This window comes from Bison bison, unplaced genomic scaffold, assembly GCF_000754665.1.
Source record: "Bison bison bison isolate TAMUID 2011002044 unplaced genomic scaffold, Bison_UMD1.0 scf7180017864365, whole genome shotgun sequence".
NCBI classification, from domain to species: domain Eukaryota; kingdom Metazoa; phylum Chordata; class Mammalia; order Artiodactyla; family Bovidae; genus Bison; species Bison bison.
Window position 1 is genome coordinate 986,179 of NW_011494937.1, and position 14,015 is coordinate 1,000,193.

The 14,015-nt window shown below is 54.2% G+C and overlaps 1 protein-coding gene across 1 annotated transcript in view; it reads right to left on the minus strand.

Moving 5' to 3' along the window:
* The window catches only part of CD97 (CD97 molecule), an 18,222-nt gene extending 4,972 nt beyond the window's left edge, over window positions 1-13,250 (minus strand). Inside the window, exons 1-10 of the mRNA XM_010855432.1 lie at window positions 13,121-13,250; window positions 8,662-8,712; window positions 8,324-8,443; window positions 7,618-7,773; window positions 4,250-4,381; window positions 3,563-3,709; window positions 2,552-2,698; window positions 2,420-2,466; window positions 2,212-2,289; window positions 37-214 (exon numbers count right to left, since the gene is read on the minus strand). Of these exons, the coding sequence (XP_010853734.1) occupies window positions 37-214; window positions 2,212-2,289; window positions 2,420-2,466; window positions 2,552-2,698; window positions 3,563-3,709; window positions 4,250-4,381; window positions 7,618-7,773; window positions 8,324-8,443; window positions 8,662-8,712; window positions 13,121-13,160 (1,096 nt within the window). The 5' untranslated portion in view covers window positions 13,161-13,250. The remainder of the gene's footprint in view (window positions 1-36; window positions 215-2,211; window positions 2,290-2,419; window positions 2,467-2,551; window positions 2,699-3,562; window positions 3,710-4,249; window positions 4,382-7,617; window positions 7,774-8,323; window positions 8,444-8,661; window positions 8,713-13,120) is intronic.
* Between the last annotated feature and the right edge of the window lie 765 nt (window positions 13,251-14,015).

Here is a 14,015-nt window from a genome sequence, read left to right on the forward strand (position 1 = left end):
TCCTGGGGGGCTGGGCTGGGGAGGACGTAGTCTCACCTGTGTTGTCAAGCGAACGGTAGGTGAAGGAGCCTTTAGGCATGGCTTTGGCCAGTGTCCTCAGGATCTGTTCAAGGCCTGAGAGCAGGTGAGTGACTGTGACGTGCTTGGAAGACTGATCCAGTGACTCCAGGTCTCCTGAGTTTTTCAACAGGTCATCCACTGACCCGACAAGGTCCTGTGGGTAACGAGTGACAGCTCCTGGGTTACTGCACCACAAGGGCGGCCCGAAGGACCCTGCTATCTCACATCCCCTCACCCCACCCCCACAACTGGGGTACACACTGGAGAACCACCTGGGTTGCCTAGGGGACAGAACCAGGGGAATCATCAAGACAGGGCAGTAGCCAGAAGATGAGTAAGGGGGTTGAGCATGTGCCTGTGTGCACGTATTATAACAGCAACAGTGCTTAACATTTATCACGCACTGGCATTATGTCAGGCCCTGTTCTGACATAGAAAGTCTGCGGCTTTTCTGGTGGCTCAGTGGTAAAGAACCCACCTGCCAATGCAGGAGACGCAGGTTCAATCCCTGGGTCAGGAAGATCCCCCAGAGAAGGCAATGGCTACCCACGTCAGTATTCTTGCCTGGAGAATCCCACAGACAGAGGAGCCTGGCAGGCTACAGTCCACGGGGTCGCAAAGAGTCAGACGTGACTGAGCGACTGAGCACGCATGCAGGCACTTTCTAAGTCTGCACTGCCCGAAACAGCTGCCCTGAGCCCCAGATGTCACTTGAAATATGGCTCCACGTTGAAATGATAATAGTTTTAATCTATGGGGTCAAATGCAATTTTCACCTTAATTTCACTTGTTTACTTCTTTTTTAAAAAAAATTAATTTTTTAATTGAAGGGTAATTGCTTTATAGAATTTTGTTGTTTTCTAGCAAACCTCACACTGAATCAGCTGTAGGTATACATATATCCCCTCACTTTTGAACCTCCCTCCTATCTCCCTACACATCCCACCCCTCTAGGTTGATACGGAGCCCCTGTTTGAGTTTCTCTATGTCTGCTTCTCCATTGCTGCCCTACTGTTTTTCTAGATTCCATGCAGGTTAGTATGTGATATGTATCTTTCTCTTTCTGACTTACTTTATTCTGTATAATAGGCTTTAGTTTCATCCACCTCATTAGAACTGACTCAAATGCGCCCCTTCTTAGGGCTGAGTAATATTCCATTGTGTATATGTACCACAACTTATCCATTCATCTGCCGACGGACATCTAGGTTGCTTCCGTGTTCTAGCTATTGTAAATAGTGCTGCAGTGAACAATGGGATACATGTGTCTTTTTCAGTTTTGGTTTCCTCAAGGTATATGTCTAGGGGTGGAATTGCTGGGTCATATGGTGGTTTTATTCCTAGTTTTTTAAGGAATCTCCATACCATCTTCCATAGTGGCTGTATCAATTTACATTCCCACCAACAGTGCAAGAGGGTTCCCTTTTCTCCACACTCTCTCCAGCATTTATACTTCTACTCTTTAAATTTATTCTTAAGGTTTATATTTTAAAAATGCAGCTATTGGAAAAATCCAAATGACATAAAGGGCTCACATATTTCTCTTTTAAAAAGTTTATTATTATAATCTTTTTAGAGGCTCAATATTTCTACCAGGCCAAGCACATATGACATATAGTATTTATATTGTATGCCAGGCACTTTTCTTTGAGACTCACTCCTATCAGTTCATTTAAACCTTTCCCAACTGAACTGAGGTTCAGAGAGGGGGAGTCACTTGCCTGAGGTCACACAGCAAGAACTGGCAGTGGGTGGGATGAGGGGTATTTGAACTCTGTGGCCTTGCTCCAAAGCTGAATTCTCAACTGCTCCATTTCATTGACATTATATTCCTCTCAAACATGTGTGTGTGTGTGTGTGTGTGTGTGTGTGTGGGCTTCCCTGGTGGATCAGTGGTAAAGAATCCACCTGCCGATGCAGAAGACACAGCTTGGGTCAGGAAGATCCCCTGGAGAAGGAAATGGCAACCAACTCCAGTCTTCTTGCCTAGAGAATTCCACGGACAGAGGAGCCTAGAGGGACTGAGCAACTAAATAATAGCAATCCGTGACTTTTGTATACAGATGTATGCGTTTGACCAGAGGCCTCTGCTTGGGCATCTCCATTCACACTGAAACATCCTCCAGCCATCCCACACTGTCCTGCCCTTACCTGCATGGATTTCTTGGCCATGGCTGGTTTGAAGTCTCTGCTCATTTTCTGGACTCTTTCAAAGAAGGCAGAGAGACTCTGGAGAGAGGGGAAAGGTGGGGAAGTCAGAGAGTTTCATCCTGGGTGGGGGAGCTTCGGGGAAAATGAGTGATCAGGGTGAGCTGGTTGGAGGGATTTTTTACCACTGGTCCCCGCTGGGGCCACTTACCCGGCTTTTGATTCCAGGGGGAGCAGTCCAGGCGGGGAAGGAGATCTCTGCAGGGGACAGGACAGCAGTTCATTAGCTGTGGCAGTGTCTGTTTGCTGTGGGCGGGGCCTGGGGTCAGGGCAGGACAGGTACCTTTACAGATGGTGTCCTTTTGCTTATCCTTGAGTCCAGGTTTAGGCTCCCAGCCTTGGCGGCAGTGGCATGTGTATGAACTCACAGTGTTGACACAGACGGTGGAGTTGTGACACTGATGCTGCCCAGAGCTGCACTCATCCACATCTGGGGACAAGAAGGAGGAGGTCAGGCTCTGCCCCAGCCCTGTGAGGCCCCTGTCCTCCTTGTGCCCCACTTTTTTCCCATATTAGTCCCCCAGGAGGTGACACCACCCGGTGTCCGCACATCGAGTGGTAGACACTAAGGTTATTTATGGGAAGTGTGCGGAGTTCTGACACACAGCAGATGAGCCCCACAGATAGGCAAGTTGTGAAAATACTGAAGTATCTTTTCTCGTGATTAGAAAAGACCCTGATGCTGGCAAGAGGAGAAGCGGACGACAGAGGATGATATCACCTACTCAATGGACATGATGTTTGAGCAAACTCCGGGTGATAGTGAAGGCCAGAGAAGCCTGGCGTGCTGCAGTCCATGAGCTGGCAAAGAGTCCGACAGGACTTAGCAACTGAACAACAATTAGTTGCTGCCCAGAGTCCCTGTGAGCCTTCCCCTTCGTACCCCAGCTCCTTCTCCAGGACCCCCCAGATCTCACATTTAATTAACACATTAATCACATTTAATTAACAAGAATTAGTGCCTGGCATAGCAGGACACCTCCAGCATTCATTCTGTTTGGTTTGTGCGGGTGCCACTGAATATGTGATTGGATGTTTTGAGTGTGGGTCTCCAAGAGTGTGGGCTTCCTAGGTGGCTCAGTGGTAAAGGCTCTGTCTGCCAGTTCAGGAGCCCCAGGAGATGTGGGTTTAATCCCTGGGTCGGGAAGATCCCCTGGAAGAGCTAATGGTAACCCACTCCAGTATTCTTGCTGGGATAATGCCATGGACTATAGTCCATGGGGTCGCAAAGAGTCGGACAAGACGAATTGAGCATGCACGCACACTCCAAGAGTGTAGCATCTGAGCTCCGAACCTTCACAGACAGTGTTGTTTGGGCCATTGGGGGATCCAGCAATAGGCTTCCAGCCGGGGCGGCAGCGGCATTCATAGCTGCCCACGGAGTTGAGGCAGTGGGTGGAGCTGTGGCATGGTTTTTTCCCTGAGGTGCATTCATTCACATCTGAGGACAAAGCCAGAAGGTCAGCGCCACCGCCACTTCCGCTTCTCACTGCCCAGTACCAAGGACCCCACTGTGACTGCACGTGTCAGCACCTGGTGACCTGCAACTTGACTCTTAAAACACCTGTAAGATGGGCGTGGTAGGGGCCATGGTCCTCAGTTTATAGGCAGAAAAACTAGGAGTGAAACTGAGTCACAGGGGCTGGACTTCCAGACCAAGGATTCTTGCCTCTGGGGCCCTGGACCAAGGTTCCCCTTCTAGGAACCGGAAGTGAGAGCTTCCTCTGCTTGAATGTGGCAGATGTGGAAGGGGTGAGGTCTGGGAGATGTTCACAGAGCCAAGTTTGGGGCCCGAAGTCTCTGCTGTCTCCCTGGTCTGTGGTGGGACCATTCGGGGAGGCGATCCACAGGCAGGGCCCTGGCAGACCCTTGTCATCACAGGAACCCGAGTCTCTTCTCTCTGCTGCTTGGGCTCTGGGAACTGCCTCGGCTCCTTCCCCAGCTCCAGGCCCACCTCACCCTTTCTTCCTGGGGTCTCTACCTGTGCAATGCCTCGGGTCCTCTGGGCTGAACTCCAAGCCAGGTGGGCACTGGCAGGTGTAGTTACCCTCAGTGTTGATGCAGACGCTGCGGCCTTTACAGACTCGGGGTCTGTGCTGACATTCGTCCACGTCTGCAAGGGGAAGGAGAGCGTGATGGATACCTGCTGCTGTGGACAGCCTTCGAGCATGGAGTTTGGCCACGTTTTCTGGTATAGAAGGATCCAGAAGGGCCCACTCTCTCTCCCCTGGTGAGTGGGGGCCTTTCCTCATTCACACGGAGGCATCCTATGGTGAGCATGGTGGCCCACATGTTCTGTTGTCCAGATGTGGCCAGAAGTGGCCCAAGTCCTACCCGTCTGCCAGCTCTGGCTCCCTTAGGCTCCCTGGGAAGCTCCCAGCTTGGATGGGAACATCACAGCTGCCTGTGTCCCAGTCTGAGGATTTGGACGAAGGACTGGGTGGGTCTTCCTGGAAGCCGAGTGCAGCTGTGTTCCCTCAGCAGGGCCCATCTTGGCTTCTAGTGATGGACTTTGTCCTGACTCCCCCAGGGCGAGTGCTGCCATCAGAGTTCTCCTTAGATCCTGCTGACTCCGGCAGGACAGCACTCTCCTGTCCGTGCTAACTCTGAGGCTCCAGCTCCATGAAGATGGACCAAGATCCACCCCTGAGTCAGGCCGCTCAATGACAATGTTTTGGGGCAGTGGCATGGAAAATGAGGATGACAGAAAAAGGTCAGGGCCACCCGGGCAGTGGGCACCAGGCCGTGTTCGACAGTGGGGCTGATGTCTGGCCAGGCAGCCTTGGGGCTAAGAAGGTACCTTTTTCTGATTCCCATGAAGGCTTCCCCCAGACTGGCAGGAAGTGGTAAGAATCCATATCTGAGCAAAGTTCACAATGAGCAAAGGCTGGATGGCTGGAGCAGGGAGCAGGTGCCCTTGGGTGAAGGGTGGCAGGTGTTTCTGCCATCTTGGCACTTGGCCTCCCACTAGAGACGTAGGCCTGTGCATCCTGCTGGGTGGGGCTCAGCCTCCACCTTCTCTCCCGACATGGTCTGGGTCACTGTGGGGCCTGGATTGGTCTCCTCAGTAAAGGGTCAGGACAGGGGCAGTGGTCTTTGACGACGTCTCATCATCTGGTCCAGATGGAAGCCTCTTTGTTCGACTGACTCTTGCAGTGGGTTGGGGGTTGATGTCACCCTGGGACACCCCTGACACAACATCCTCCCGGGCCTCGGTCATCAGAACTGCCTCAGGTCTGTGAACCGCAATTACTGGGGAGGGTCAGGGTGGAGCCTTGGGTGGGGCGGGGAAATAGATGGAGGCTGAGAAGCTGAGATGTGGGGTCAGGGTGACAGAAGGCGTCTTCTCCAGGCAGGTTGCTGGGCCAGGGGCGTGGCCAGCCGGGGACAGTGGACTGTTCCTTGAATCTCCTCCTTCAGCATTTCTAGACAGGTCCCCAGAGTCCACCACAACCCAGGGTGGACTCACCCTGGGTCAGAGGCCCCAGTGGGGGCAGGTCTCCTTCCAGCAGTCATTAACAATGGCGAAGAGGACAGATACGGTTCCGGGACACATGGTGCTGTGACCGCACTGAGTACCTTGAATGTCACCCCCATGGCAGTGGGGTGGATGTTCTGAACATTGAGAAGAGCCCCTCTGCAGAGGTTCTGAGCCTTGGGGTTCAGAGAGGGCTGGGAGACCAGGTAGATGCACAGGATGGCCCTCTGATGCCAGAGAAAGTGGGATGAGGAAGCCAGGGAGCAGCCCCAGTCGTCTGCCCATAGCAGATCCCACGGCCTGGACACGGATGACACATGCTCAGGTGCAGCAAAGGCTGGAATGCTGAGACAGGGTTGCACAGACAGTCCAGCTGAGCCCGCCAGAGAGCTAGGTCTTCAGGCGGCAGGCTTTAGTCCCAGTCAGTAGGCTGCTCTCTGCCTGGCACCCTCCTTGAGGCCCTTGGAGGTCCCTCTCCCAACTCGCTCTTGTTCATGCCTGTCTCTAGAGGAACTCACAACAGTGGGTGGGCGGCACACCCAGTCCAGATACTGAGTGGGATCCACGACCACCACGTACTGTTGTGCAGGCTGGTCACTGCACAAGGGTATCCAGCCAAGGAGGCAGGCGAAAACCAGCTCACACTCCATTCCCCAAACGGTTCAATGGGATGACAGGGAACTTTTCCCTATTCGTGTGAAGGCTCTGGCCAGGCCACATGTTTCAAGCACAACATCCACCCACAGAGGACCCTGTGAACCAGCAGAGACCCCACAGATGCAGGACCCCTCTTCCCTGTGAGGCTGTGCCTCCCTCTATCTGCAGGGCAGGAGGGAAGGGGCTGGGACCAAGGTTGCGGGCTCTTCTCTGTGCAGCAGAGTGGGTCAAAGGACCCTCCTCAGAGTCCTTTGGATCCTGGGCTCAGCCCCTTCTCACCTCCCACCTTCCCTTTCCTCCCCTCCCCATCCTCTGTATTCAGGTCTAACCATCTTCATGGAGCCCTCTCTGGAGTTCCCTCTACCCACTGCTGGTCTCCTCTGCCCCTTCCCCTGCCTATCTTCTCCCACTGGAAAGGGGGCAAAGCCTAGTGATGTATGGAGGCCAGGCTCCTCCTGGGTCCCTGGTGAGGGAGTGGACAGGACAGCTGCTCCTGAGCACCCACCCTGGGGCACAGCCCCCAGGGATGCCCATCCTGGAGAGGGTGAGTTAGATCATGATGACCATAATTTAAAATGCCAACGGCCCTCACTGTTTTGTGCCTTGTTATTCTTATTATTATTATTTATACCCCAGCAACTCTATGAGGTAAACACCACTGTCACCCCCTTTTTACAGATGGGTAAACTGAGGGACAGGGCAGTGAAGTAACTTGTCCAAGATCACACAGTTAGTAAAAGGCAAAGCTACTTTTGTTGTTATCTGTAAAAGACACTCTTTTTGTTTGTTTGTTTAAAGCATAAACTCACAATTACATTATCACATCTCACATGTTAATGACTTCCTTTTTTTTTTTTGGCTGAGCTGTGCAGCATATGGGATCTTAGTTCCCTGGCCAAGGATGGAACCCATGTCCTGTGTATTGCAAGGTGGATTCTTAACCACTGAACCACCAGGGAAGTCCCAAACAGTGATTTCTGAATCAGTATCCTGGCTAGTGTCACACACAGAGCGATCAGGGGGCAAAGCCAGGACTTGGGCCCCTGGTTCATCATGCCACCCCGCCTCTCCGTGCAAGTGGCACAGGCATAGGTACACCTTTCCTAACGCAGACCTGGGTGCCACACCTGTAACCAGGATGCTGCAGGAAGGACTCAGCATTTGAGGCCCCAAACCTCAAGAATGAGAGGCGGGAAGCGCAGCCTCATTCTTACCTCGACATGTGTTCTCACTCTCATTCTGGAAGATCATTGCCCCAGAAACAGGCTCATAGCCTGGGCTGCACGTGCAGTAGTAGCCCCCTTCCGTGTTCTGGCAGTCTGCTGAAGGTCCACAGTACACTGGTGAGGGTGGGCCACACTCGTTGATGTCTGGAACACAACAGGGCAAGGGGTCACCTCCCAAAGGCACGAGTTTGGTCAGTGCAGAGATTCCCAACCCCTACCTGACTCCCCAGCTTTGGGCCTGAAGTTTAATCAGTATACTTTTAGAAAGAATTAGACTCTCTTAGGCCATACTGCTGAGACTGGGCTGTGGCTGGAGCAAGCCATTCCTAAAGCTTGTGCAATCAGCTCTGTTCTTCTTGGCCCTCTGGCTGTCACCCCGGATTGAGACACAGTGGGAAGTGCTGAACTGGGGTGTGGGTAGAAGCCCTGTGTCCCCCTCCTCAGTTCTGAAAGGACAAACTGAGGCACAGACTCCAGACTCCTGGAGACCCAGCTGTGCTCTCTCTAGGAAGCCATGTGTATTCATGTCTCGTCTGTCCATCTTCATATCTTTTCCTTTCTCTTTTTTTCTGTCCTTGATGATGGACCTGAGGACAAAGGCTGAGGCCCCCAACCAACACCCATGTCCCCCAGAAACACTGGACTGTACCCCACAATCTCTGCATGTCACGCCATCACCCCCAAGCTGCCGTACCGTCACAACTCTCCAAGGGGTCGGTGAAGATCTCCCCAGAAAAAGAAATGAATCCTGGAGTGCAGCGGCAGGCAGTGCCATTGACACATGAGGAGTTTGGAGGGCACCGCAGAGCGCAGGCTGTGGGGATGGAGACCTTGGTCAGAAGGTGAGGGCAGAGCCAGGGGCTGGGGACGGGGACAGGATCAACTCCAGGAGACGGGGTGTTGGGGAGGCGTGACCCTGGCGTTCCCCCTGTAACGGGTTTGTCTCCTGCTTGGGCTGAGCGGTGCGGGCGGAAGTCTAGGGCCCCTTCCCCAGGCTCCAGCTGTGGACCACGTTGCTCCCAGCAGACTCACCCTTGCTGTTCTGGGATCCAACTTCCGACAGAGTCAGCAAGAAGCACAACACTGGAACAGAGAGGGCGGGGCGTCAGAGGGGCCACCGGCAGGGAAGGGCAGATGCAGTCCCCAGAGTAACGCAAACGAGGAAGAGAGGGCTCTCAGCCCCTCCCAGGCTTGGGCTCTGTCTCTGTCTGTTGCTCAAGGAGAAAGTGGGTACGTGGCATCTGCCTGCGAATGAACACCCATGGCCAGGGGATCTGCCACCTGTCACCTGGAGGTGGGTTTCAGAAACTGAGGGATGGCAGGCTTCCCTCGTAGCTCAGTGATAAAGAATCCACCTGCCAATGCAGGAGACATGGGTTCAATCCCTGGTCTGGGAAGAACCCATATGCCACGCAGCAACTGAGCCCATGTGCCACAACTACGGAAGCCCGAGAACTCTAGAGCCTGTGCTCCATAACAAGAGAAGCCGCCACCATGAGAAGCCCACAAACCACAGCTAGAGAGCAGTTCCCGTGAGCCACCACTAGGGAAAGCCTGTGCCCAGCAACACAGACGAAGCACAGCCAAAGAGAAAGAAACTGAGGGACGAGGCAGAGTTCCAAGCACCAGGGGGTCCCAGCTCCCGGGGACCGGTGTGGGCAGCAGCTCAGTAATCAGACTGGAGCCAGGCAGCCCCAGGTCTCAGACTGTGGTCAGGCGACCTCATCTCTCAGAGCCTCAGCTTCCCTTTCTGTGGAGTGGGGATGATGACAGGACCCATTTCCTAGAATACTGTGAGAATTAAGCCTGCAGATATCGCCTGGTGCACCAAAGTGTACTGTCATCAACGTTTCTTTTAAATCATATTGGAGTACAGTTGATTTATAGTGTTGGGTTAATTGCAGGTGAACAGCAAAGTGATTCAGTTATACGTGTACATATATTCATTCTTTTTCAGATTCTTTTCCCATAGAGGTTATCACAGAATGTTGAGTACAGTTCCCTGGATAACGTTTCTTTATGTAAGGAGAGGGCTGGATCAGGCAGTTTTCTCAGATTCCACCCCCAACACTGAATCTAAGATCCTCCAGCTCCCATACCCTTCCTCAGGGACACAGGTTCACCCACCCCACACCCGTGTCGGTCAGTCCTGATGGCTTTCTTGGGACCCAGTGGCGACATTTAACCCTGGGCTGCCCCTGCCCCCACCCCAGTGCACAGGAAGATGCTGTGGGTTCACACTGGGGGTGTTGCTGGAAGGGGGTCCTCTCTGGCTGTACTTACCACCCAGGGGCACCCCATTCTCAGGGCCTCTTCAAGTCATCAGGGCCTTTAGAGATGGGGATCTCCTTACGATTCACCAAAGAGAGACAGACAAGAAGACATGGAGAAAAAATAGAGATGAGAGAGAGGGAGAAAGAGAGAGATGGAGACAGAAGAGGAGAGACAAATGGAGAGAAACACAAAGGCAGAAGTTCAGGCAGTGATAGAGAGAGATGGTCAATCCTAAAGGAAGTCAACCTTGCCTACTCGTTGGAAGGACTGAAGCTGAAGCTCCAGGAACTTTGGCCACTTGAGGGGAAGAGCCGACTCATCGGAAAAGACTCTGATGTTGGGACAGACTGAGTGCAGGAGAAGAGGGTGACAGAGGATGAGATGGTAAGATAGCATCACCAACTCAATGAACATAGATTTGAGCAAACTCCAGGAGACTCTAGAGGACAGAGGAGCCTGGCATGCTATAGTCCATGGGGTCGCAAAGCGTGGGACACAACTTAGTGACTGTGCAACAACAGAGATGGACAGAGAAATAGGGAACTCCGCAAGAGAGAAACAGACGTGGCCGAGATTGGACAAAGAAACACAGAGATGTGGAGACTGAGAGGGAGATAGGGAAACAATTAGGAGGCGGGGATGGAAACAAAGGGGGAGGGAGGGGGAGGACAGTTCAGCCGCAGGGGGAAGCATGGAGGGCTTGGGGGAGGCACCCAGTCCCTGCCCACCTGAGAATGCTGTAGGAGGCAACACAGACCCCAACAATCCAGGGAGACCCAGAAGGGGGCAGTGGGCGGACGGATAGGGCAGGAGGAAGGGCAGGAATGAGTCACTTCCTGGGCCAAGGGAAAGCATGACTCACACACAGCTCGTTGCCCCTGGAGCGAGCTTCCAGGGGAATTCTGGGGTCTGTCATTGTGAGCCCGGCTTGAAGGGCTGTGAGGGGTCAGCAGACTGGAGGGTCCCCTGGCCACTCAGTCCCTAGGTCCAAACTTGATACCCTTAGGTTGGCGGTGGGCATGGAGTCCCTCCCAGAAGCCCTCTCAGCAAGGGTAAACTGAGGTTGGGATGCCCTTCCCCTTCCTCGTTTGAGGATTTCTCTCGTCCTCCTCTCGGGTCACAGGGCTTGGCTAGCTCCCCCCTCTGCTGGGACTCAGTTCCTCTTTGCAGGACAGACCCAAAATTATTGCCGCACCGCCCCTCCCCTTCCCCACCGCAGCAGGATTATGCAGCCTGGGCTGATTTGCCCCCATTTCCCAACTTCCTGCTCACAACTGCCCTGTTTGTGTCCATTCTGCAGATGGACAGATTGAGGCCTGGAGCCCAGAAAAGGCTCAGGAAGAATCTGGTGAACAGAGGAGCTTGGGAAAGGTGGGACTGGGGCTTTCCTGGTGGTTCAGTGATAAAGAATACACCTGCCAGTGCAGGAGACATGGTTTTGATCCCGAACTGGGAAGATCCCACATGACGAGGAGCAACTAAGTGCGCCACAACTTCTGAGCTTGTGCCCTAGAGCCTGGGAGGTGCAACAAGAGAAGCCACTGCAATGAGAAGCCCGTGCACTGCGACGAGAGAGCAGCCCCGGCTGACAGCAGCTAGACAAAAGTCCTCGCAGCAGTGAGGACCCAGCAGAGCCAAAAATAAATAAAAAACAAAAAGTGACAACACTTAAACAGAAAAGGTGGAATGGGGTCAAGTTTCCCAGACCCTGCATGGGGGTGGGACAGCTCTTCTGAGCCCCGTGCCCTCCGCCAGGGCGGGGTTGGGCTCTGCTCCCCCACCACAGAGGCTCCCAGGCCACAATTTCTCCATCTGGGTCCTTGGAGGTCGCCCAAACAGGAGCTGAGAGAGGCGCTGCTGGTCATCTGCGCCCAGTCCCATCTGGTTTGCATTCCCCCTGGCGAGCCCTGAGCGGTTACATTCCTGGGGTGGGGGCAGGACAGGCAGCCTCTCTTTGCTCCTCCTCAGACCCTCCAGTCTCCCCCCAGACCAGCCAGTGAAATAATAACGTGCGTGTGCTCAGTCGTTTCAGTAGTGTCTGAACCCTTATAGACTGCAGCCCACCGGGCTCCTCTGTCCATGGGATTCTCCAGGCAAGAGTACTGGAGTGGGTTACCATGCCCTCCTGCAGGGAATCTTCCAGACCCAGGGATCCAACCCACATCTCCTGCATCGCAGGTGGAATCTTTACCGCTGAGCCAATAAAAATATTGTTTACTTAATTCTTTCTGTAAACTAGGAATAGTTTGCTTTGGAACTCACTTAACACAGCCCAGTAAGGTGAAGATCGGTCTTACCCCATTTTACAGATGTGCAAAGTGAGGCTCAGAGGCAGTGAGATTCAGCTCCAGTGACACACAGCTTTCCCCTCCATCAGGTGTGCCCCACCCAGACTCCTCTTTCTAGCTTCCCCGCCCGGGAGCCACTGAGCTTATGCCTGCCAACCTGGGCCAGCACGGGGAATCCCGTCCCAGGGTGACCTGGGAAGCCCGGGTTGGTACCCCAAGGGCCATTTCTTCATTCTCTTTGTTGCTTGGTTGCTTAGGCAACCAGCTGCCCAGATAACCGTTAGAGCCACCCTGGGTGGGGCGGGAAGGGAGGCCCTGGGGAAGTCACAGCAAAAGTTCAAACCTGCCACCAGCGCCGGTAAAACCTTTTCCACCCACCTGCAGCTGAATCTCAGCTGGATCCGGGGGAGCGAGAACGAGGGTCTCTGGGGCTGATTTTGCCACTGAGACAGTGTGGGACATGTTGGGGGTACCCCCACCTGGCAGTGAAGAGGTCCCGCCCCCCAGTCCTCCAGCCCCCTAGGATCTCCCTACAACCTGTGTTAAGAGCCGCCACCTGTGTGTGTGTGTGAGAGAGAGACAGACATAGAGAGGGTCTCAGCGCTCCTTTTTGCCCCTCCTCCTTCCCCAAACCTGTCTCCCACTTTGGGAGCAGTTCAGAGAGCTCAGAGATTTCTCTGGGAGACAGGGACAGGCTCTAGAAAATGCTGGGGGATCCTGCCACCGTGTAGGGGTGCCTGGCCCCTGGCCCCAGGCACCCTCAGCACCGCCCCCACGCCCGGCCATGTGACTCCCTTCCAGGCTGGCCCCATAGCTGCCAGCTGCACCTCGCATTTCTCCAGGGAAAAGAGGGCGCGGGGGCACCACATGGTGCTGCCGGGGGCTCCCTGGCCGCTTGCCCCGACCCCTCAGGGCCCCAGAGCGCTCACCGTGAAAGAGAAGAAAGGGGCCGCCGTGGGGGCCTCCCATGGTCCGAGCTGCCGCAGGGGAAGCAGAAGATGGGGCAGGGCTGTTTCTGCCGCCGAGCTGGGCAGCTGTGCAAGCTTTCCCAAGGCCCGCCGGGCTTTATAAAGGGGGGCGGGGGAGCAGCCGCGGGCCCAGGGCCCTCCCGGAACTGGCGGGGCAGCTGGAAACCAACAGGAAAGTGGAGCGAAAACACAGACCCAGGGGCGCCGCACCCGCGGGCGCGCACACACACACTTTAAGGTACAACCTGCCCTTTGAATGTCTGCACTTTCTGGCCCCTGTGTAAAACGGCTGGCGGATCCCAGGGGCTAGGCGGGGAGGAGGAGTCTTGCCGGGACCTGCTTGCCTTGTTTGGCCGGAGGCGTGTAGGCTGGGGAGGGGCCGCGTTCAGAAATAACTCGGGGCTCCCACGTTGCGGGGACCACCCTGTGTTGGCTGCCTTGTCTTGCTGAATCTCCAACGCCGGTTTCCCGCGCTAACAGAAACTTCCTCTTTTGTTTTCCAGATGAGGAAACTGAGGCCCAGAGAGGCCAGAGTCCACATGAGAGCTGTGCGGGGGGTGGGGCACAAAGGAGCCCTTCGTGGAAGCCAGGCTGGCTGGCGCCAAGAAAGCGGAACTGCGGGGCCCCAGGGCCGTGGAGGTCCGAGGTCCAGGAGCTGGCCTTTTCTGGGCCAGCGTTTCACCTGGTGGGAAACATATTTCAGGGATTCATGGACACTGCGTTAATCAATAGAGAAATCATATCATAGGAGAGTTGTTTCCTTTTCTAATTAATCATGTGACTGACTTGTCTCTGAAACCATCTCATCATTTAAAACAAACAAACAAAAAAACCACACTATTATTTGTAAAGCACT